The 24,040-nt window shown below is 38.3% G+C and overlaps 3 protein-coding genes across 5 annotated transcripts; 2 read left to right on the forward strand and 1 right to left on the reverse strand.

Moving 5' to 3' along the window:
• Nucleotides 1-86: 86 nt before the first annotated feature.
• LOC116918894 (mucin-5AC) lies at nt 87-6,168 on the reverse strand. 3 transcript variants are annotated; one of them, XM_045168564.1, is made up of 20 exons: nt 6,051-6,168; nt 4,913-5,014; nt 4,704-4,839; nt 3,992-4,597; nt 3,814-3,870; nt 3,646-3,702; nt 3,477-3,536; nt 3,292-3,339; nt 3,126-3,188; nt 2,953-3,051; nt 2,780-2,836; nt 2,397-2,495; nt 2,219-2,275; nt 2,028-2,081; nt 1,762-1,860; nt 1,591-1,647; nt 1,242-1,297; nt 1,067-1,159; nt 809-968; nt 87-701 (listed from the first exon to the last, which is right to left on the reverse strand). In XM_045168564.1, the coding sequence occupies exons 2-20, from the start codon at nt 4,922-4,924 to the stop codon at nt 418-420; spliced, it is 2,154 nt and encodes a 717-aa protein (XP_045024499.1). In that variant the 5' UTR covers nt 4,925-5,014; nt 6,051-6,168; the 3' UTR covers nt 87-417. The 3 variants fall into 3 exon arrangements, with proteins under 3 accessions (XP_045024499.1, XP_045024500.1, XP_045024501.1); XM_045168565.1 differs by lacking the exon at nt 6,051-6,168 and having other exon boundaries at nt 4,913-5,958; XM_045168566.1 differs by lacking the exons at nt 3,126-3,188; nt 3,292-3,339; nt 3,477-3,536; nt 6,051-6,168 and having other exon boundaries at nt 4,913-5,958.
• A 56-nt stretch (nt 6,169-6,224) lies between these two features.
• Nucleotides 6,225-7,803, forward strand: LOC116931346 (N(4)-(Beta-N-acetylglucosaminyl)-L-asparaginase). The gene is made up of 5 exons (XM_032938906.2): nt 6,225-6,423; nt 6,475-6,631; nt 6,692-6,917; nt 6,979-7,063; nt 7,121-7,803. The coding sequence occupies exons 1-5, from the start codon at nt 6,225-6,227 to the stop codon at nt 7,564-7,566; spliced, it is 1,113 nt and encodes a 370-aa protein (XP_032794797.2). The 3' UTR covers nt 7,567-7,803.
• Nucleotides 7,804-7,937: 134 nt separating this feature from the next.
• On the forward strand, nt 7,938-10,892 carry LOC116931345 (protein phosphatase 1H). Its single transcript, XM_032938905.2, has 5 exons — nt 7,938-8,416; nt 8,496-8,754; nt 8,824-8,979; nt 9,068-9,556; nt 9,632-10,892. The coding sequence occupies exons 1-5, from the start codon at nt 8,088-8,090 to the stop codon at nt 10,295-10,297; spliced, it is 1,899 nt and encodes a 632-aa protein (XP_032794796.2). The 5' UTR covers nt 7,938-8,087; the 3' UTR covers nt 10,298-10,892.
• Nucleotides 10,893-24,040: the final 13,148 nt, after the last annotated feature.

Below are 24,040 nucleotides of genomic sequence, written 5' to 3' on the forward strand. Positions count from 1 at the left end.
ACACAGCTTGGAACGAATAACTAAACGTCAGCATATTGAATTCAGACGCATAAAGGAAGGGAAAGCACAAGAGATGAGATACTGCATTCTTTTGTGCTACATTCATTTTTATTGGCTTGATTTGATCCAAAATGATTTCATCAGAAATATGATTGTGCTCCAGAAGCAAGCCTAAAATTTCATGTACAGTCCATGATTGGCTTTGGAAGCACGGACGCAATGCGCTCCGTTGGGAAAGGGTACTGGGACACCAATAATTTTAAAAATTACGATTCATGATGATCATGTGTCGGAATGTTTACATTATTAGGTTGCAGTTTTATTTTTATGGTTTTAAATTCAAACGAAAATTGTTAGTGGTCGGAATGTATAGTGGGTATTCGGAGTTCGTGTTTAATCGACATCGCCTACGTCTTGTTAAACAATTTCAGGGCTTACAAGAAAGCCACCAAAACTAGTCATAAGGTGTTCTAGATTTTCACTTTCATGAATGGATCCGACAAGTAATTCAACCTCAACAGTGTCATTTTCTTGCAGCTTAACTGTAGCCTGTAGAATCACAGGGAACCACCCATGCATGTCGTTGGAGTTGACATGACCTTCGGCCAACATTTGTGCAGATTTTTCTTTCTGATTTCTGTTAGCCCAGAGCCGAACAGTGATAATGCTTGTGCCCGAAATCTCCGCACTGGCCTTCAATGCTAAATTTAAAACACTTGGAATTATTGAACGAAAGCTTCGTAATGTCGCTCGACATTCGACTATTGCATAAATCTAAGAGAAAAATAATAAAAAATTCCGTAATAACCGGTAAAGTAGAAATGGTAGTTTCCGTTAATTGGCACTGTGAATATTCCTGATGCTTGGTTAAACGCCTTTCCATCATTTAATCGATTTATGAGGTACGGCTGTATAGTATTCTTTTGATCAAAGCTACTGTTCCTTTGAGCGAAAAAAGCAACGTTTGTCTGGAATTTTAAATATACAGTTACATTTGCAAACGCTATTCGATTCCCATTTGTTTAAAAAAGCCAATAAAATTCAAAGGAAAAACAGAGTTACTTACCAGTTTTTTAGAGTAACGTTGCTCTTCGCCATTAATCTTTTCTACCACTTTATCTATCTTTTCCTCGATTGTTTCCAGTTTTTTCTGTATTATCTGAAATGAAATAGAAATACGTGAAATCTAAATGTCAACAAAAACGTACCTTGAAACGAATAAATGCTTCACTACTGCTTACCTTGTTGGCTATTTTGGTAAAAACTCTGATTTCATCTTCTGATACATTTCCGCTATCTAAAACAAAATTCAGTTTGGATTAATTTAGCACAAGAAACTAAATGGATCAAACGACCAATGATAACAAGCAACATAAGTGATGAAATGGGAAACTTTAACTTCCGATGATAAAAAATCGATTATCACTGCAGTAAAACAATTTTATGGAAACTTTTACAATCTCTATCGGATCATGGCCTTTCCTTTTGGCGGACCTATCAGAAAAGAGTATTGGAGGAACACATGGCTCGAGCAATCATCGTGACAGGGTTGAAAACGAAAAAGAATGGAAGTAGTGCACTGATATATACCTGAGCTTTCTGGAAGAATTGCATTAGTAGTTGGATTATTGGTTATTCCTAAAGCCCCTGTGGTATCAAAGAGGAACGAGAAATTCATTAGAGGCTTACCTTAAAAGAGAAATGTAAATATTCACCAAGTGCAAAACTACACTCGGGGAAAAAGAATATTAAGGAGCTTACCAGCATCTATAGTTGCTTCTGTGGTAACAGGTTTGTTTTCCATATTCGGCGTTGGTTCCGTCATAGTTAATGCCTGAGCATAGGCATTTGACACTATTTCTGCATTGGAGTTTTAATCAGATTTTTTTTTTTTCGGGATAAACTATTAACTAAAGAAACTCATCATATGAAATATACACACACCCAAAAAAAACGCCCATGACTTCGACTGAAGAATTTCCCTACCCTTCAAACAGTAAATAGAAAGGAGAATTGGTGATTGATACCTGAGATTTCTGAAAGATCTGTAGTTATCGGATTATCGGTTGTTCCTAAATCCTCTGTGGTATCAGGAGAAATTCATTAGGTAGAAGGATCAGCGAATAAAAAAGCGAATAAACAAACAAACATGCGTTGATAGTGAAGAATTTTACTATCCTTTAAACAGTAAATGGAAAGGATAATTCTTGATTATTACCTGAGACTTCTGAGAAATCTGCACTGGTGTTCGGATTATCGGTTATTCCTAAAGTCCCTGTGGTATCAGGAGGAATGAGAAATTCATTAGGTGGAAAGGTTATATCTTAACAGGAAAATGTAAATGTTCACAAAGTGCAAAATTACACTCGGGAAAAAATGAATATTAAGGTGCTCACTGGCTTCTGTAGTTGCTTCCGTGGTAGTATCTTTGACTTCCGTGTTTGGCGTTGGTTCCGTATTAGCTGATGCCTGAGAAGAGGCAGTTGACGGTAGTTCTGTATTTGAAGTTTTAATCGGATTTTTTGAACAAAAAATTAGGGTTGAAGTATTAACTAAAGACAGATGATTTTATGAAATACACGGCTACTGTGGATAAAATCTACGTGTTTCCGACATGTTGCCAACTGACATCAAGTTTACAATACTTGCTTAGGTGGAAACTTCGCCGAACGTAGCGAAGAGAAAAGCGGAAAAAACAAAAAAAACAAAACATGCATGGCTATGAAGAATTTCACTACCCTTTAAACAGTAAATAGATAGGAGAATTGGTGGCTGATACCTGAGGTTTCTGAAAGATCTGTCCTGGTTGTTGGATTATCAGTTATTCCTGATGTTCCTATGGTATCAAGAGAAAATGAGAAATTCGTTAGGTATAAACCTTAACAGACAAAATGAGAATATTAACCAAGTGCAAAACTACACCCGGGAAAACAAGAATATTAAGGAGCTCACTGGCATCTGTAGTTGCTTCCGTGGTAGTATCTTTGGTTTCCGTGTTTGGCGTCGGTTCCGTAATAGTAGATTCCTGAGCATCCACATTTGACGGGGTTTCTGAGTTGGAGTTAATACAATTATGGATGAACTATGGACTTAAGAAATACACAGCTACTGTAGATAAGATATACCTGTTTTCGATGTGTTATCATCTGGCACCAAGTTGACAGTACTTGCTTGAGTGGACAATTCGCCTAACGCGGCGGATAAAAAAGCGGAAAAACAAAACAAAAATGCACGGCTATCATTTCACTAGACTTTAAACTGTAAATAGAAAGAAGAATTGATGACAGATACCCGAAACTTCTGCATTAGTTGTCGGATTTTGGGTTATTCCTGAAGCCCCTAGTGGTATCAAGAGGAATGAGAAATTCATTAGGTGGGAAGGTAACCTTAGCAGAAAATTGTAAGTATTCACCAAGTGCAATGCAAACACCAAGTGCAATGCAACACTCGAGAAAAAAGAATATTATGTAGCTCACCAGCATCTATAGTGGCTTCCGTAATGGCTGCTGCCTGATCAGGGGTATTTGACGGTATTTCTGTATTGGAGTTTTAATCAGATATTTAAAAACAAAAGAATTTAAGGACGAATTGTTGATTAAAGAAACTTTGTATATAAAACATACAGCTACTGTCGATCAAATATACCTGTTTTCGATGTGTTACCAATTGGTATCAAGTTTACAGTAGTTGATTGGGTGGAAACTTCACCGAACGCAGCCGATAGAAAAGTGGAAAAAAAAATACACGCATGATGTGAAGAATTTCATTGTACCCTTTAAACAGTAAATAGAAAGGACAATTGGTGATAGATACCTGAGATTTCCGGAACATATGGTTTAGTTGTCGGATTATAGGTTAGTCCTAAAGTGCCTGTGGTATCAGGAGAAATGAGAAATTCATTAGATCGAAAGGTAATACCTTAACAGAAAAATCTAAATATAAATCGAGTGCAAAACTACACTCGTGAAAGAAAGAAATAGCTCGCTGGCACCTGTAGTTGCGTTGGTGGTAACATTTCTGGTTACCATTGTTGGTGTTGGTCTCGTAGTAGCTGATGCCTGAGTAGAGGCATTTGACGATGGCGTTGAATTCGTAATAGCTGATGCCTGAGTGGAGGCATTTGACATTGACGTTGGTCTCGTAGTAGCTGATGCCTGGGTAGAGGCACTTGACGTTAGCGTTGGTATCGTAGTAGCTGATGCCTGAGTGGAGGCATTTGACATTGACGTTGGTCTCGTAGTAGCTGATGCCTGGGTAGAGGCATTTGAAGTTAGGGTTGGTATCGTAGTAGCTGATGCCTGGGTAGAGACATTTGAAGTTAGCGTTGGTCTCGTAGTAGCTGATGCCTGGGTAGAGGCATTTGAAGTTAGCGTTGGTCTCGTAGTAGCTGATGCCTGGGTAGAGGCGTTTGACGTTGACGTTGGTGTCGTAGTAGCTGATGCCTGAGTAGAGGCATTTGGCGTTGGTCTCGTAGTACTTGATGCCTGGGTAGAGGCACTTGGCGTTGGTCTCGTAGTACTTGATGCCTGGGTAGAGGCACTTGGCGTTGGTCTCGTAGTACTTGATGCCTGGGTAGAGGCACTTGGCGTTGGTGTTCCTGTATTGGAGTTTTAATCAGATTTTTTTAGGAAAAAAAATGGGACGAACTATTAACTAAAGAAACTCATTATATGAAATACACAGCTACCGTGAATAAAATATACCTGTCCTCGTCGTGCCACCAACTGGCATCCCGGTTACTGTAGTCCTACTAGCTTGAGTGGTCAATTGGCCGAATGCAGCGGATAGAAAAACGGATAAAACCAAAACAAATGCATGGCTATGGAAAATTTTACTACCCTTTAAACAGTAGACAGAAAGGAGAATTAGTTAATGACAACAATCATAATATACTTGCAATATTAAGTTTTACCATTGCTTTCATAGTCGAATTTTCGTTTTGCTTTCGGATGTACAAATGAGTCTAATTACGGTCTCTCTGCTTATATTTGGTACGTATAATACCGACTACGTGCTTTTTGAAAAACAAAATTAGTTTTCACTCAACAGAAAAATGATACGTCCGAAACGAACAAGATACACGTTAAGAAGAAAAAGGTTACAAATTTAGCAAATCATTTTAGAATCAGCTTTCAGTCTTCGTTTCAATCCATGTGGCCTTTGTGGTTCTTCTAAAACTTTACATCTAAACATGTTTCAGAATTCAACAAAGCTAAGCTATTTTGATTGAAATTGAACGCGGAATTCGAATTTCAGGTCAGATTTAGCGTAAGCTAATCTGTTTCAAGTTTTGATTAGAATTTGAACATGTTAGAATTTCATTAGAAGGTCCTACTGTTAAAACTACAAGTGTAACTTGAAAATGGACCTGATTTTCGTGATCGCCGTCCAATTTCGAGTAGGAATCAAGAGCTTTTAGCCAAAGTTGGGATTTGACCAAAAATCGCAAAAGTGAGAAGGCTATAGCCTTTGCTGTTTTTCAAATTCTTGAAAATTGGGACATATCTCAGAATTTGACCAAACTTAACCATCCTGACCAAAATTAAACGAGGATTTCGAATTTCAGGTCACATTTGGCGTAAATGAATCGGTTTTTGTGTTATGAGTAGCATTTGAGCATGTTCGTATTCCTAGATTTCCATTTCGAAACGTCTTATTATCGAAAATACAAATCACAATCCAAAACGGACTTGATTTTCGTGATCCTCGTCCATTTTCGAGTAGGAATCAAGTGTTTTTAACCAAAGTTGGGATTCGACCAAAAATCGCGAAAGTGAGAAGGCCTTTGCTGTTTTTCAAATTCTTGAAAATTGGGACATATCTCAGAATTTTGCCAAATTTAACTATTCCAACCAAAATTGAACGAGGATTTCGAATTTCAGTCCTGATTAATGACTTTACTGTTAAATTTTGGACATGTGTATACCGTTCTGTTTAGAGCCTTTGCCTCAATAAACTTTACTCTCTAATGGAAAAAGTAAGTCAATGACCAGCATTCGGCTGTTTAACTACATAAAGAGTCCATGCAACCATGCCAATATGCCATATACCTGTGCCATATATGAAATACGAAATGACTTCGTATTGAGCCTCATCTTTCGGGTCGAACTAGTGGCGCCGATGTCTGTTATGTGACTTGCTTATTGCTCCACGATTCACATACAAAGATAAGCAGACGAACATACTTAGTAATTTTGTGCTCGACAAATATAAAAATCAGTATAATGTTACTTGGGGTTATTATTGGGTTGGCTGCCTTCTTCCTACAGTTCAATAGCTCCTCCGGAGTGCAATTTGTAATTAAAACTATGAATGATGAGATTGGTAAAGAAGTTCCATTGTGGGAACAGCAATGGTCTTCAACAAAAAGTATGCTTCCTGCTGTTATCAATACATGGGCGTTCACCAATGCTACAAACAGAGGTAATATCTTTGACTAAGGTAGAAATGAATGCTTACTGTTATTATGTGTAGCATGGGAGGTCCTTTACAAAAATGGAAAATCTGCATTGGATGCTGTTGAACAGGGCTGCTCTGTTTGTGAAAATGAGCAGTGTGATGGTACAGTTGGTTTTGGTGGAAGTCCAGATGAAAATGGAGAAACAACCTTGGATGCCATGATTATGGATGGGTAACAATACCAACACCTTCTTTCCTATACTTAATACATAAACTTTTTGTATTTTTAAAGGCCCACACATAGCTGTGGAGCTGTTGCTAGTATGAAAAATATCAAGAGTGCCATCAGTGTTGCAAGGAAAGTTATGGAACATACAGACCACACACTCCTAGTTGGTGAAGGTGCGACTCAGTTTGCAGTAGAAATGGGCTTCCCCTATGAAAACTTGACAACTAATGAATCTAGTGAAATTTGGCAAGAATGGAAAAACAGAAACTGTCAGCCCAATTTTTGGATGGTAATCAACTATTTTTTTTTATAAACTGAGCCATAATTGACATATAGCTCACTCGCTTTAGAATGTACTGCCTATTCCAGAAAGGAGTTGTGGGCCATATACTCCCTATGAAGTGCAAAAGGAGACGGAATTCGGCACAAAAGATGGTATAAACTATTGATAGTCAATGCGTAAGCTGGATTACATTGATGTTTGCTATTTAGAACCTAAAAAAAGCCATGACACCATAGGAATGGTAGCAATTGATGTGGATGGAAAGATGGCTAGTGGGACATCCACTAACGGTGCTAGACATAAAATCCCAGGACGAGTGGGTGACGCCCCCATTATAGGTTCGGGATCTTACGTGGACCAAGAGATTGGAGGTGCTGCTGCCACCGGCGATGGCGATGTCTTAATGCGATTCTTACCAAGCTTTGCCACGGTTGAACACATGCGAAGCGGCATGACTCCGAGCACTGCCGCAGCTTACTCCCTGAAACGAATAGCAAATTATTACCCTCGATTTGAAGGAGCTGTCGTTGCAATGAGAAAAAATGGAGAGTTTGGTGCCGCTTGCCATGGTTTCAAAAATTTCACGTATGCCGTTTCGAATCCCGATTTAGAGCAACCTCGTGTGTTTTTCGTCGATTGCGTTCTTACCGAATAATATTTCTTGCTTTCTTCTTATTGTCGTAAAAATATGTTGGGTAACTATAGAAAAGGAGAGCTCTCTGTGATCGAATGTCATATGTGTAATCGTTGATTTCAAGTGAACTATTGTGCAATTTGCAATTACTATTACAGGTTCGAATTAGGTTTCATTATCTTCCAGTTCAGAGGCTGTAAAAAATTCGAGTGATATTCATAATGGTACCAATAAGTAACAATACATAGAATGAACATACCAAAAGTTTTTTCAATAGAAGTCGACAAGTCGTGTGAATAACAACGGAAATTCTTAGCTAAACAAATCCGCGGTACGATGACATGGCGACAACAGAGCCATCTGGCAAATTTGTATACATAACAGGTCTACCAGGCGTCTGCTAAATGCTGATGTGTTATTTCTCATTAATTGTTCAGCCGTGCCAGGAATTATTTATTGTTTCTCGACTGCCATTTACAGGGTTATTCTTTCGTCAACACTGTGATTGTCTTGTTTTCACCGTCTGAGACGGTGTTTTGTTGATGTCTGTGGAACTTTTTACATCGTCGCTGTCGCACCTATTCCACTACCGTCCGTTTCTCGTCACACGCATCGTCTCGGCCATGCTCAACAAATTCAAAAATGCGTTTTTCTCCGTGGTGAACAACTTGGACGCAACGTCAACAGACAAAAATAATGATATAGGTCCTAATGGTGAACCAAAATTACCCCTAAAATTTCCATACTCCAGACCACACTTCCTGCAGCTCAACGGTGAAGATGAGATCCAGGTGGCTGGAGATCACGCCATCAGACCCATTATTGTTCCAAGAGACATTACCAAAATCCCCTGGAATTCTGGTTATGCAGAGTCAGTTTAAACTATATTATATGTTTATATAAAATTATTTTGTTTCTAATTTTCCCCTTTGTGTAACTGTTTCACACAGGGCTGTCAATGCTGGCAAGTCCTTAAGGAATGAAGACCAGGCAAGAATCCATGTGGGCTACCTGGAAAGAAGACATTCCGACAATGGTCACTCAGCTGAAACTACTGAATTTCACACGCCACCCTCCACCCCAGAGAAAGATTCTACAACACAGAGACCCAGACAAAGGATACCTTATGCATATTTTGCTCTTTTTGATGGTCACGCCGGAACCGGAGCGGCAATATCGGCAGCCAACGAACTTCACTGCATTCTTCACGTAACATCTTGACAGCCCCAAATACCTTAAAACAAACTCAAGTGTAATCTCTTTGTCTTTATTTCACAGGATAAATTAATGGATGTGATTCATCATTTGCTACCTCCTACAGACACAGGCGAGTGTGCCCAGAATGGTCGCAATCAAGTTCTGTGGTTTCCCGAGAGAGAGATTAGTGTGGAAAGTTTCATTGTAGGAGCATTAGAAGCGACGTTCCACGAGATGGTAACACTTCGTAGCATGCACTATAGTTTTGCAGATATCGGCCTTAGTCGTCAACCTGATCCATTTCTCTTTTTCTTTTCTTGTTTAGGACAATTTGATCGCTGAAGATCGATTCGTGTATCGTGTAACAGGCGGCTGTACAGTGGTCGTATCTCTTTTCATTTGTGGCAAACTCTTTGTGTCGAATGCTGGAGACTCACGAGCCGTTCTCTGTCGTGGCCGAAAGGCTTTCCCGTTATCAAACGACTTCACTCCCGAAACAGAACGCCAACGAATTCGCAAGCTGGCCGCACTGCAGCCAGAGCTGCTGGGTGGCGAATACACGGCGTTGGATTTTTCCCGTCGTCCCAATCGACGCGATATCGGTCAGCGGTTACTCTACCGCGAGCCCCACATGACCGGATGGGCATACAAGACGGTCACACCAGAAGACCTCAAGTTCCCCGTCGTCTACGGTGAAGGCAAGCGGAGCCGTGTCCTGGCGACCATCGGTGTAACTCGTGGCTTCGGTGACCATGACTTGCGTGCCCCCAATTCCAACATCCTCATCAAGCCTTTCCTTTCATCACAACCCGAGGTCGTTATTTCTTTCTTTATTCTTCTCAACATTTTAGCTGACCATGAATATTGCATTTTGTTTGACTTGATTCAGGTTCGCATTGTGGATATAGAAAAGGAAGCCATTTACGAGACGGATGTGTTAGTGATGGGCACTGACGGTCTGTGGGACGTGACGAGCAACGAGCGCGTTGCCGAATCGGTCCAGCGCAGTTTGGAGCAGTTCCCTATCGAGGACAGTGCAAGGTATCGATACCGCTTCACGTCGGCTGCACAAGATTTGGTGATGTGCTCTCGCGGCAAGCTGAACGAGCGCAGTTGGCGAACAGCTGATAGCAAATCGGCCACGATCGATGACATTTCCGTCTTTGTCATCCCATTGGCCGCCTACAAGGAGGAGTATCTACGTTGGAAACTCGAAATGGAATCTCATACTCTGCGCCCGGAGACTAAAGCGGCGGACATTCCGGTCAATGAACCGGTCGGATCTTTGTCGACAGTCAGCGTGGGCAACCAGCCGGGTCGAATGACCGAGCCCGCCAATACGAACGGTACACCTGCTGTAAATGAAACTGCCCTATCGGACCCGTCTCTCGACGCGGTTAGTGTCGAAAAGGACGAGGGCATCGTCGTCATGGAAGAAGAAGCTGCCGTCGTCACCGCTGCCGACAGTGCGCTGCCTCTGAACGAGGCTGTTGATCCCTTGCAAATTCCCGCCGACGGAGCGGCCGGCCTAGAAAATAACGAGTCCAATTCGTAAGACTTGTTTGAGCATTCGTTTTTTTGTTTATTGACCGTCATAGGTTCGAGTTGCTTTTTTCGACCGCTAGATGGCATTGGCGGACGCGTACAAAAAAAAATGAAGGGAAAAAGCGCTGCATCTTCTTCCTTTTTCTTTTGGTTCCCCCCCTATGGCGAAAAAAAAAAAAATTACCGATCGCCTTAAAAATTTTTCTCTATTATTATTATTATTCATCTAATCTTATCCATTCCTTTATGTTTTGTTTTGTTTCCGCGTTTTTGTCTTTTGAAAGAAATAACGTGCTCAATAGGGAACGTTGGCGGTAGGCATCTTGGAGCGAGGGAATGGTGGTTCGTGGTCATCGATTATTAGCAATTTTGTTTGAAAGAAAAACTCGTTGTATACTAATCTGAATAGCAAGAGAGTGAAAAAAATGTGATTTGTCAAATGCACCTAATAATTCCTATTGTTATACTCCCCCCCTCCTCAGTGTCTATCTTCATTACGAAAACTGTAAAACAAAACACATTCATACAACTGTGAGAAAGACGAAAATAAAAAAATTAATACAAAATACGATACCGCCGCTTGAAAATGAATGCCGGCTACTTAACTTTTCTTTCATTCTTGTTGTTGAAAAATTTCCCTAATAAAAGATAAAAATGACCCGTATCAGTGGTGGACTCGTCTTTTTTTAAGAGGCCATTTTTCAACAAAAAAAAAAAAAAACGAGTCATTTTTTTTCCCCCTCCTATTCCTGAAATCCTCTTTTGCTAGGCCTGTCGTGTATAAGATTTGGTAATCAAGAAGAATCGTATCCGGGAATGGCCCCTCCTCTCAAGGGGGGGAAAGTTTCGATTCCAAGTTATCGTTAGATATTTTTTATTTTTTTCAATGCTTCTTTATTTTTTATTTTTTATTTTTTTTGTATTTGTCTGTGTGGGGTATAGAGCCTATTCTATTGTATACGTCCCGCATCAAAGAAAATGATCCGGCATAGAAAAAAAAAAGAAGTGCGGGGGGTTCGTTTTTTTTTTTTTCACGTCATCGCGGAGGAAGAGCCGAGGGAGTTTCCCACGTCACATCGGCGTTTCCCTTAAAAAAAAAAAAGAAACTTCCCGAGTTTTGCGCGCCTATACAAAAAATTCACCTCTCGTTTTTTTTCAGAGGGGGTATGTTCCAGTGTGACGTAAAAAAAAACTGGACACAAAAAAAAAAATGCGTCCCCCTTTTTTCTCACGTTCCATCAGATCCTATTTTTTTTTTTTTATACGGAGGTATTTGTATTTTTTTGTTGTTTGTGTGTGTACGATGTACATGTATATATATACACATTGCTAGCATAGGGCTGATTACCTGAACAGCGCGTCACACTGTTACGTGTTTGTTTCTCACCGTTATAGCTTAAAAAAAAAAATAGGCAAAAGCCGATACAAAAAAATGGCTGCGTGGTTGAAATAACGGTCATTGGCTATAGATGTAATTTCAGAGGCATATTGGTATATAATAAAAAATAAATCGAATTTCCAGTGATGAAATTCTATTTTTTGTGTGTGGATTCGATGTGTGCGTCCGCATGGCAATAAAGAGCGTACCCAATTTTCGTAAGGGAAAAGTATTTATTTATTATTTTATATTTTTTTAATATGAAAAGGAAGAAGAAAACCACAGATTCTGTTTTTTTAAATTTAATTCAAAAGAATATCATCCGCTTTTTTTCATCTTCTGAACTGGTTAGATTAATTCGAGTTGAATACGAGTCACGGTCCAAAAATGCTGAGCTTCTCCATTTTCTTATGATTTCTTTCCCCCATTTTTTTTTTTTAGTTTAGAAATTCAGGGGGATCTCTGTTTCCAATGAAACGATTTTCTTTTCTTTCCCCAACCGGAAAAAAAAAAAAATAAGAAAATTCCTTTTTTTTTTTTGCACTTGAGCGACTCACGTCGGCCGATTGAAGGGCGGAGGGAAATAAGAAACTTTTTTTTTTTCTTCTTCTTTGAATAGAAAAAAAAAAATAAAACTTTGATAACTAAAAAAGAAGATTCGAATTTCTTGGCGCGCTCAACGGAACGCAGAGGGCATTTCGTTCATTAACTATTGTATATAATAGAAGCGTCTATTTCGCTGACTAATGGTCGGCCTTGGCGTCTTAAATTCAAAAAAAGAAAAGAATCATTTTCTTTTTAAAATACATCCCTACACACACAATAATGTGTATAACCTCAAGACTCGGCTTTCAATCGTTTGTTATTGTTCCGCACTGTTAATCTAATGACTCGACTTGATGGTATATAGTCTACTGTCCTTCCTTTGATTGCTGCCTATTTGTTCGTCTGCACCTAACAAACCTTCCAGCATTTGTCTGCCTCCTGTGTGCGTGCATCGTTAACTCGAAATAAAATACCTGAAACTCGATTTTTGATGACATGTTGAGATCACGGATGCGGCAAAAAGTATATTGTACAACAAAAGCCACACACACAACAAAAAAAAAACGAATAATAGAAATGAAAACAAAGTCACATCCATTCTCGTAGATAGATGGATCGTATCGATCCCATTGTCCCCGGCTTTTTCAGCCGCACGCACTGCCGATTCATTTATTATATATATATTCTATATAACACATAAATCCGAATTCAATACAGCCGACATTGCCGGAATTTTAATATATTAACACGTCCATTTTTAGTTTGCGATCGAAATTTCCCAAACGATCTTCTCGCCGTTTTGCGCATTGACGTCAGTTGTCGATGATGAACGAGCGATCCCACCCTTGTCTGTATATGAGTTCCTTAAAAAAGAAACGACATGAATCATTTTTGGGAAGTGATTTGAACAACGTTTGACTTTGATGTCAACCGTTTTTCTATATAGAAACATCCGAATCCACGCAGCACATTCCACAGTGACTTCTTTAAATGATTTTTATTTTTTTAAATCGATCGTCATTCAATACGAACGCGCAAAGTTCTGATTGTATGGGTCATTCGATATATTAGTCTGCGTGTGTCTATTTTGCTTTATACAAATAGAAGCACTTAATGGTCAGCCCATCGTCTATACTTTGATGTGGTTGGCGCGCATTTGACCATAGCCTCGTTAATCCACAGCAGATGTGTTTTTTTTTTCCTTTCTCTTAACACAGTGATGATTGAATAGACCCAAAAATTGAAAACCTATCTATTATACAAAGACAGATATACTTGGCACATACTTTCTGATGGCGTGATGCACGTCTATAAATGCTTATAAATACACACAACTGTATAGATGTATATATACACAGAGCTCTGTTTGAATGAAGGGGGTTATCAGTCTAGTCCAATCCTCTATATTCGCCTGTATAAAATAAATGCGATGGGCTAAACAAGGATGAAAAAAAAAAATCCTTTGATTTTTTTTATTTTTTTCTTCCCCTTTCCATCATTATTCCAATCTGACAATATACTCATTGATGAGGAAATCTCGAAATCCAGCTACATCGGCCTGGTGGTAAATATACAAAGAAGAGCACCCCTCGGGCTATTCATTTTTTTTTTTGATCTAGTAAAAAAAAAAAATGCTTCTCCCCCCTTCACTTTGAGAAGAGAAGGGGGGGTTACGCAATAGATGGAAAACCCAAGGCTTGCACACCCTCTCGATCTTAGGGGTTGATTGAAACCGCTTTTTTTTTTATATGTATATACCCTCGCCTCGAGATCTAGCCGTTCCACAGAGGTGGAAGGCCCATCATGCCGCGCCCTAGATCCCTCACTCTTTTTTTTTCGATTCCCATGATGATGAATCCTGCTCTCTCTCTCTCTCTCTGACATGTAAGCCTTTTTTTATTTTTTATATGAATATAATGCCGTACATTTTATAAAGGGGGGGATGAGAGACATTCCACCCCCCACGCACCAACTTTTTTTTTTTTTTTGGATTGCAACCAGGATGGAAAAAATATATATATATATATCTAACCCCCACAATAACCCGTCATGTATTACGGCATCGAATAAAAGGGGTGTTTACATCAACAGCAGCTGTCTGAAAAAATTGTGTGATCCATAAACTCTTACATGTTCTTCCAATATTTTCTGGCCTCTCAGATTGCATATCATTCCCCCCTTTTTTATGGAAAATTATATAGTCTCAAAAAATATAATAATCATAACGTTTGTGTACAACATACATTTTAAAAAAATCAAACAGTTTGTCATCCGTTCACAGTTTTATAATCTAAAACATAATTTTTTTGTTTTAAAATACACTTTGGCTATCCTATATAGGGTCTGTAATATTTATATAATAACAGAAAGAAATAATCCGTTTATGTGTTTAATTTGTCTTGACATACATTTGCCCGGAGCTTTCATCGAAGGCTTTCAATCATTTTGGCAGATTTTGCTTGATATGATTTGCCATCCACTTTAATCGCTGCAATCTCTTGTTAATGATGAAAAGGCCGTAAATTTTGGCCAACACGGGGATTTATTATGTAACGCACAACCAAAAAACCATCTGTTGTTTGCCAATGTCCGCAGCAGCATCCATCAGCTGTTATCTTCAGCCCACATATTACACGTTCATATATAATACAATTACGGTCATTGAAAAAATACAACGAGCATAGAAAACAAGTTCAAATTGAAACAGTTTTTTTAAATTTCATCTTCTATACAAAAAAAAAAACGTGTCGACATCAACTCGGATAAATGATCCGACCTACATAATATACTATAACAATATGAAAAGTGGGTCTACATATAGAACACGGTATAGACTACGTGTACGTGTATATCTAAATAATTAATGATAGCTCTATAAATAATGTATACTTGTTTTACATCGTACATTATTAAAAGCGAACGTTATATATCTTGTATATAAATATATAGGTATAGTATCTACGTATATAACTTGGGTTTTGGAGAGGGCAAAAAAAATATATATGTTTATATATGGGGGGTTGGGTAAGGGGGGGGGCTGGGGGGTTGGGGTGTAGGATAAAAGAAATATTAGGCAGAGAGGAAAAGGGGGGAGATATATACAGACATATCAACGGGGTCGAGCTACAACCAATTAAATTGCTCCGCTCGCCATCTTGCCACCTTTTGTCATCGGCTTGCTGATTGGTTCAGTTTGAGCTCCGCCCAGGCGTCGCCGGGTGGAGCTCTGTCTCCTCCCACCGTCGCTATATACACGTGATGTGTCTGATGTAGTAGATTCCATGTTGGAAAACGACGGTCATTGAATCCCCTATGTATGCGCGTCATCTTTTTTTTTTTTTATAAATTATTATCATTTTTTTTTTTTTCGATTTGGCATCACCTAACGGCCAAATTAAATATGCAAAAAATGCAATTTTCCTGGTGACAAATTGCTTTTTGAATTTTGATGAGTCATCAATTTGCCAGCCGATTGCGTTACATCTCAAACGATTTGGCTTCTATATAAACTGCACATACAAAGATCAAGAATCACGAATCAATTATAATTTAATTGTTAAATGGGAATAAGCAAAGAAAAAAACAAATGGACGTTCACAGACAATCAGATTAAACAGGATCATCATTAAACATAACGCGCATGTTGCCACATTTAAAACACGAACGACACATTATTTGCTGTTTTTTTCAGATTTTTATACCTTACAGATGAATTTTCTTGATATACAAGGAATGTGGCCGGCCGCTCGCTGGCAAAAGTGGGCGTTGCCCTGAGGGAGAAAGAGACACACACACACACACACACACACAAAAAAGAAAATGGGAAGAAGGGAGGGATGAAAGTTGGGGAGGAGTTGGTGTGAAGTTCCGTGACCGGCGCGCGGCAACAGTTGCGTCTGCGATCGTGTCGTGAACGGATGGCGGCGTTTGATACGCGCCCTAAACTCCTTAAAAAAAAAGAAAAATTTAAAAAAAAAGGAAATTAAATACCCTTCCTCCTAAAAGCGGTTCCTAGTAACCGCGGTTTTGTTTCCTGGATAGATTTCATCAAACGTTTCATCGTGAATTGTTTTGCCACTTTCTTCAGTTCGTTCTTTGTACGGGGTAAGTGATGGCCAAAATCATAAATAAATAAATAAATGGTGTTATCATTTAATATAGTTAATTTAATTGATATTTCAGTGGGGGGAAGGGAAAAAAAAGACTATAGGATTAGATATAAGTGTTTTAAAACTTGCAAGGCGAATTGGATTAATTAATTCCATTGAAAAATGATGGATCGTTTTTTGTTGCCGTTGCCAACGTCGCGATGGAATGTGAACTGAAAAATCTATTTTATTTTTGAGTTCCTCCCTCTTTTGTTTTTTTTTTAAATTTGACAAAACATCTTCCATTTTTAAAAAAATTAAATGGCCGGCTCTTTGTCATTATTAGTCGTTACACAATAAAGAGACCCGCCTTTATTGGATTGGATTCCATTTTTGTCGCCCCCCTTCTTTTCTAGGTATTTTTTTTTTTTCAAAATCTTGAGCACAAAATATAGATGGCAGTCGTTTCTCTTTTACCGGTTTAATAATTAGCGGGATTGAATTCATTTTTATCCTTAAAAAAGGAAAATACATTTTCATTCTGAGGACTGAATTCTCGTGAAAGAGGCTAATTATTTTCGATATAATGTCGACCTGCAAGTAACAAAAAAAAAACAAAAAAACAAAAACCTACACAGGACAATTTGTATTTTCATCAGATCCGCTAGGTTTTATTATTCTTATTATCCAGCTTGTTAAAGACATAAAAAGACGATGAAAGGGAATTAGCTCGATATGACGTCTGCCCATTTTCATGTGGGCCTCTAGGCCTCCTCCTATAAATATAGTCCCCTCTATAATATAGGCCTATTAAAGAAAATCATTTCAATGTATATAGGCCCAATAAAAATAAAAAAAAGACTAGAAAAAAAAATTATTGAAATGAATTTCTAATGGCTTAAATTTAAAAAAAAAATGGAGGGGGGTAGGTCTAAACATTTTTCAACAAAAAAACAAAAAAACTCGGCCGTCGCGGTTCTGAATGTAATCAACCATCCGGAAATGAGAAACAATAATTTAAGACATTTTTTTTTTTTCTATTTTTTGGAAAAGAATAAAAAAAAAATAATAAAATAAAATGGCTTCTTGGCGCACTAACTGCTGCCGACGCCTCGAGCTATACACCTCGACATTAATTGCCGTTACAGCACCATACCCTTTTTTTTCTTTCTTTCTTTCTTTTCATTCCCCCCCTTTTTTTCTTTCTTTCTTCTATCATAATCATCAAGCTTGAAAAAAAAAAAAAACTCAATTGCATTCCGTGACCATTTTAAAGAAGAGGACTCCCCTTTCTCGTTTATTTCTTAAAAGATTAAGTGATGGTCTTTAATGAGGTGTGTGGAAAATAGTGAAATGTTTATTTTTTTGAAAAAAAAAAAAAAAGATGTCACTGTTTTTTTGCTTTCAAAAAAATCCTGCCGGACAACATTCTGAAAGCTCTCCCCCCCTCTAAAAAAAAAATGAATGAATATAGAAAGAAAAGAAAGAAAAGAAAACAAAAAATGATTTCGTTATTGACGGTTTTGATTTTATATATTTGTTATCAAAACTGCCAACACGCGGAAGTGAATAAAAATCAAGCGGTTCGGTTGGGTTATAGACTCCGACGGCGGATATTGCATCACGCCGCATAACGAGATGTGTGTGTAGAAAGACACACACATAGAAAGTCATTGTTGATATAGAACAACATCCGCTTCTATATATACAATTTTTCTTTCTTGATTTATTAATAATAATATCGATTTCATTCTTTCCCTTTTTTTTTTTGAAATCAAATTTGGGTCTATCCATTCGATCGTTGTTTCCGCCCTGGGAGTGACGTCACACATCTTATTATATACAAATGATGCACACCTTGAGAAATTGACAGGGGCGTTTGGTGTACAGATTTTGTTTAGTTGACCTCGCCTCTTCTATATTTTGTTGAAATAGAAACAAGTGAAAAGACCTTGAGACATTTTCACCTGTGTGTGCTGCACGAAATGTTGAAATAACGCGAACGAGGAGTGCATTCCCGCCCAGTTTTAGCCTATACGTTGTTGTAGTGTTATATGTAATGACTTTATCTATACATACGTAACAGAAAATGTTGTGGTTTGAGGTCGATAACGGTCATTTTCAGATTGAAAATTTAGGAAATTAAACGTGACTCGATAGAGAGGGGAAGTTGCTTGTTTAACGGCTTACACGAATGGATCGTTAATTGCATATACATTTATATAGAACCCTATACTTAACTCTTTAAGTATCTTTAGGCTGTCTATCGATGCTTTAAACAAAAACACAGAAATGGCCCTAAACAAAATTCGAGTTGATGGCTATAAACAAATGTATACAGCACATGTCCAATTCCAAAATGGCTAATATTATTAGTCTAATATAAATAAATATTTAAAACCTTCAAAACACAAATAAGACAGAACCAAACATTTTAGTTTTCCATATATTTATAGAAATTTCCCTTTGCAATATTTGATTGTTTCTCTTCTTATACATGAAATTTGAAATAAAACTCGAATGTGCATACGCAGAGCAGCCAGAGCTACAGCGCATGTGTGTGCTGGGGGTCGTGCAGCACATTGTTTAGTTAAAAAAAAAAAAAAAAATTTGTTCATTCTATTTTTGAACTGAGGAGAGAACAGTTGGGGGGCGGGTAAGATATTTAGTGGGCAAGAAAAAAGTGGAGTATATATATATAAGTGTACACACACCGTGCGTGGAAGAGAAAGGCGCGGTGACGCAAGACTCCCGCTGATATATTTTCTACACACAATGATTCTCTTGTTTTTTTTATTGCTGCAGGCTAATATAGATTATCTCTATACAGAGAACGTCTCAAGTTGATTGGGATCGACTCAGTTTATTATATATAAGAAAAATAAACAAAATAATCAGTGGGAATCAAGTTAAAATTGTTTTTAAAAAAAGAGATAAGACAGCACATATGGCGCTGTCTTAAGTGATTGAGTTCCAGGGCAATAAAAGTTAATTGGGCATTTTTTTTTCTTACGAAAAAGAAGAAAAAAACCTTGCACCGGTATACATATAACAATAGTTGCACACACAACAGAGGGCCCCCACGCTGAGGATGGAACTTCTTCTTATATACATCGTCCTCTTCCTTTTAGAAGGCCCCCCCCCTGTCCTCGCTTCTTCATCCCTCCTACACACCAAAACACGGTTAGATACAACAGGTGTCGATGGTGTCAAGTTACGCCCCTCCTATATTCTCCTCCCTTTATTCACCTTGTCTTCCCCTTTTATTTTTCTTGTTATCTTCCCAACAAGAAATGACTATAATTTTTCATGGTGCGAACATCCTATTCTCTTATATTCTATTGTTGTAATTATATTTCAAAAAAAAAAACAGCAGTTGCTCGCAGTTATATCGTCAGTCAACTTTGTATCTCTCAGAAAAAGAAATTCAAGTTTTTCGTAAAACGAAAAATACGGTTGCCATGGAGACGGCGCGTAGGCCTATATCTATCACACAGGAAATGAACTTTCCTTGTCGCACCGATATAGATTCAATTGCACTATGCACATCGAATTGAAACAATATAGAAATGATTATTTATAAAATCAAATCAAATGAAAGAAACGCAGCTTGAATCCGATTTTCACGCGTCAGATGACGTCAGCAGTCTCCCGCAGAGAGAAAGGCAGCCCAAAAGAAGCATTTTCGCGCCCTCTGACCCCACTTTTTTTTTCTTTTTTACATGTCGACTCATTTGTTATAGCCTCTCTTTTTTTTTTAAAGATGTTCTCGCTATATACAAAACACTAGAGACGCTTTGAAGTGTCTACTTAGTATATATGTATATATAAGAGACTTGTAGCAACAATTTCTTTGGCTGCATTTTTCACAAACGGTTAGGCCAAATCAAATGAATATGTTGTTTTTTTTAAAGACATTTTTATTTTTTTTGTCTGGTCACGATGTTTTCACACAGCTCCGTTTGGGGGCCCTTCATGACGAGATGCTTTTTCCTTTGGCTGCTGGTTGAAGCATCTTCTTTTTTTCATATACTTCTATACAAAATGCGATGGTGTTTTGTGTATAGAGAAAAGATGGCCAACGCACAGCTGGCCCAACAGCAGCAGCACTTGACCGTTTTCTTTTTCTTTTTTTTTAACAAGACGTATGGAAGGGAGGGAAGGAAACGGCCAGTTTTCTTGAGCTGTAATATACACACAGGGCTTGTTACGTCTTTTCATTCTTTCGTCTGTATATACATGCGATGGACGTATAGACTGCACACAAGAAATCAAATATTAGACAGCACTTATATTATTTATGAAAATAGTGCCGACTCATTTTCCAACAGCTTTCTAGCGCTCGTGTAAACACACAAAAGATTTCTGTCCCATAGGCTTAACACACATTTAAGGTTTCGTCATCGTTTTACCTACATTTTTCCAGATGATTCTTATTTCATTTTCATGCGCTATATCTTATGCTGGAATATATGTTTAACGTGTTTATGATGTACTCTTTGACTTGATAATTAATTTGTATAGACTTTTATAGATACGAAAGTTGATCTCATCAAATAGATTCTGAACGGCGTTATCGTCTCTTGACAACACCTGGACGGATTGATCTATATTTAATCGAGATTAAATTTCTATAAGATAAATAGGCACAGACTTTGAAATTGATTGAAACGAATGACGAGCCTCAACGAATTCAAATGTATGTCATATACTATATAGCCTATATACTGGCAGCGTGAAAAGAGGTGCCGGTCTTGGCGGGCGTGGTCTCGTAAAATAAATCAATACTTTTGGGCTTCGCTTCTCTTAAAATTCTATGCGTTTCTGCGTCTGATGCCAACACACACACCCCTCGCGTACATCTACATAAAACTCTCCAGCACACACACACTGGAAAAAAGGAACAGTTAAAATCAAAGAAAAGAAAAATGAATTTCTAATGATCTTACGGTTCAATCGCACAAAAAAAAGCCGAATTAAATTTCGTTCGAGAATTTTATAGACTGGCCTATATTGATGTGTTTCTTAGTAGATATACAGAGTCGCATTTCTCCATTTTGAAAGAGCTGGGAAATGACTGAACCACCACCGATATTAACTCTGAATTAAATTTCGTGAGGACCCTCTAGAGAAAAATCAGCAGCCCTGAACGTTTAGACGCGTAATGCATAATGGCGTATCGCCCTTTTTTTATATGATGTAGATAAATCGACTTTAATCTCTTGAACTGCGCTCTACTTTTTGTTTTTCATTTATTGTTTGTTTTCTTTGCCATGACGTCCAACTATTTATACCGGCATTATATAGTTAACGCGTTCAAATGTGAAACAGACACAACTGTTAGGTGCTGAAAAGAATAAGAGAGCCGTCACGGCCCAAGAGTTGGATCTGCGCGCCCAGGAAAGCGGAACGTTGGCGTCTGCGACACTAACGCCATCTATTGTCGGTTTCTGTTTTATTTGTGTGCGGTGTGAAAAATCGAGACATTTCGAGAAGGAAAAATGAATGCGCCTATAGAACAACAATTCGTGTTGATGTCCAATAGTTTTCTTTCGGAACGTGTACGATCCTAATCGCTGACGAAGAGATGGGTATATAGATCCCAACAACAACTGCCGAGAGGTCTCGAATCGCTGTTTGAAACAACAGTGATAATGGAGTTTTCCTTTTTTTTTCTTTTTTATCTTTGTGTTTAAACTATCGATCGATGACGTCAGCAACAAAACAACGACAAAAAAATAGGGCCAAACAAAAATCATATTAAAAAGAAAAAAAGAAACGCGGCGAAACTGGATCCAGCGGCTTGACGGAGCTCGACGGCGATTTTCTCAAATGTTGACATAAACTGAGGCCGTCGAGTCAACAAAAACTGTTTTATTATTGACTAGGAGGGTTAAGATTGAATTTCTCTCCATCACGGCGCCTAATTCGTTTAACTTTGATTCCATTTAACTATAGATACAGCCCCTTGTTCAAAATCAGTATAAAAAAGAAAATTGGATGCATACAATTTGATGATGATTCAAACTGTAGCCATAAACGCAAACACCGCGAAGATTTGAAAAAATAATCGAAAAAAAAAATTGTTTTATTGATTTCATCCATTTCCGTATGCATAACTGGATACGTAATGGAATTAGCTCGCCAATTAAGGTAAGTATATAACATCTTTTTCTTTATTTGTAAACATACATGTACACCTCTATACAATTTAATGTACTAGATATTTGCCGCATACCTAACACACACACACACACGTCTATTATAAGGGGGTGGGCGGAGGGATTTGCAGAGTTATAAAAAAAAAAAAATGTGGGCGGGGTCTCTTTTTAGGGGGGACGCGCGCCGACGCCATCGCCCGTTATTATATATACAACACACGTTTTGCCTTATAGCGACCTGCCCTCGCCCTGCATATTATAGTTTATAGACGAACAACTAAACATAACAGAAGGTGAAAACTTCTTTTCTTTTGATTCTTTTACACAGAAAAATACGCATAAAGGCTAACATTTTTTTTTCTTCTTCTCTCGTTGCGTCATATCATCGAGCCGTTCAATAAAGTTTCGCCTTTTTGGCGTTTGATCGATGGATGTTCACTACCTGCATGTTTTCGATCATCTATAACATTGTGTTTAATTCTTTTTCCTTCAAATATTACCACGTGGAAATGTCCTGGACGATCTTCAACTGCTGATGCGGATGGCCCCCCTCTTTTTGATCGATGGATGATGGATCATTTTCGATGCCTTTGGATTCCAGGTGTTTGTTTTTTTCAATTCTTTCGTTTAGCTAACTGCCGTGCTGCTGCGTTTTTCAAAAATGGCTCCCAATGTTTTTGATTGTTGCTCAGAAAGCCGTGCCATTTCGCTATTGTTTGGCTGAACGCCGAAAACATATACAAACTGGCTTTCGAGAAATAATCAGAATCACAAAAGGGCGAAGAATCAACGTACAACTATCGCAGCACGCAGTGGTGCATTTACATAACGCACACACTCGATTGCTATTCTCTATTATACATTTCATTTTGCACGATTTAACATTTCATTTTGATGTCGAATCGTATATCCGTCATTTTGTTTACAGAGATGTTTAGGAAGAATTACGTACGATGTTGACCGCACCGATCAGCAGACGCCATCTATGGTATTTAGAACACTGGAAAATCCCAGTATTTTGGAACGATGTATTGGAAAACAACTATGTGTACAATCTTCGTATTTTGGTCAATATCAGTGTGCGTTGATTGACTTATTGACACTAATGGAAGCCTACCTTATCTGTTTGTTTGTGTTACAGTCTCTCCGTGTGTTGCCCAATCAGGCCCATTAGGTATTTAGGCCATATTCCAAATGTCAGTCTGGCCCAGGTATTTCCAGTACACGAGGACTTATCGTATAGAAGCATCGCCCCTTTTATTTTTGAAAAAGCTTCAAAGCTTACACTTCTTCTATGCAAATGAGGGTTTTTTTTCCCCGCATCATCGATTAATTTTCGGTTGTAATTGTCTGTTGTGCCCAGGTGAAATGCGCGTCGTGGGCTGGAATTGATTATGAATTTTTTAAAGTGAGGAAATAACACGGGACGGCTAATGACGAGACGATCAATTTCTAGGCAAATTCCAGCACGGGATGTTATAGCGAGAGAAAACTGGTCAAAGATGCCGCTAATGGACGGGGCGGTTAAATCACGGAAGTGTTTTGTCGATTCCCGCTAGTTCGTTCCGTCGTGTTCATTC

Source organism: Daphnia magna, linkage group LG1, assembly GCF_020631705.1.
Source record: "Daphnia magna isolate NIES linkage group LG1, ASM2063170v1.1, whole genome shotgun sequence".
Taxonomy (NCBI): domain Eukaryota; kingdom Metazoa; phylum Arthropoda; class Branchiopoda; order Diplostraca; family Daphniidae; genus Daphnia; species Daphnia magna.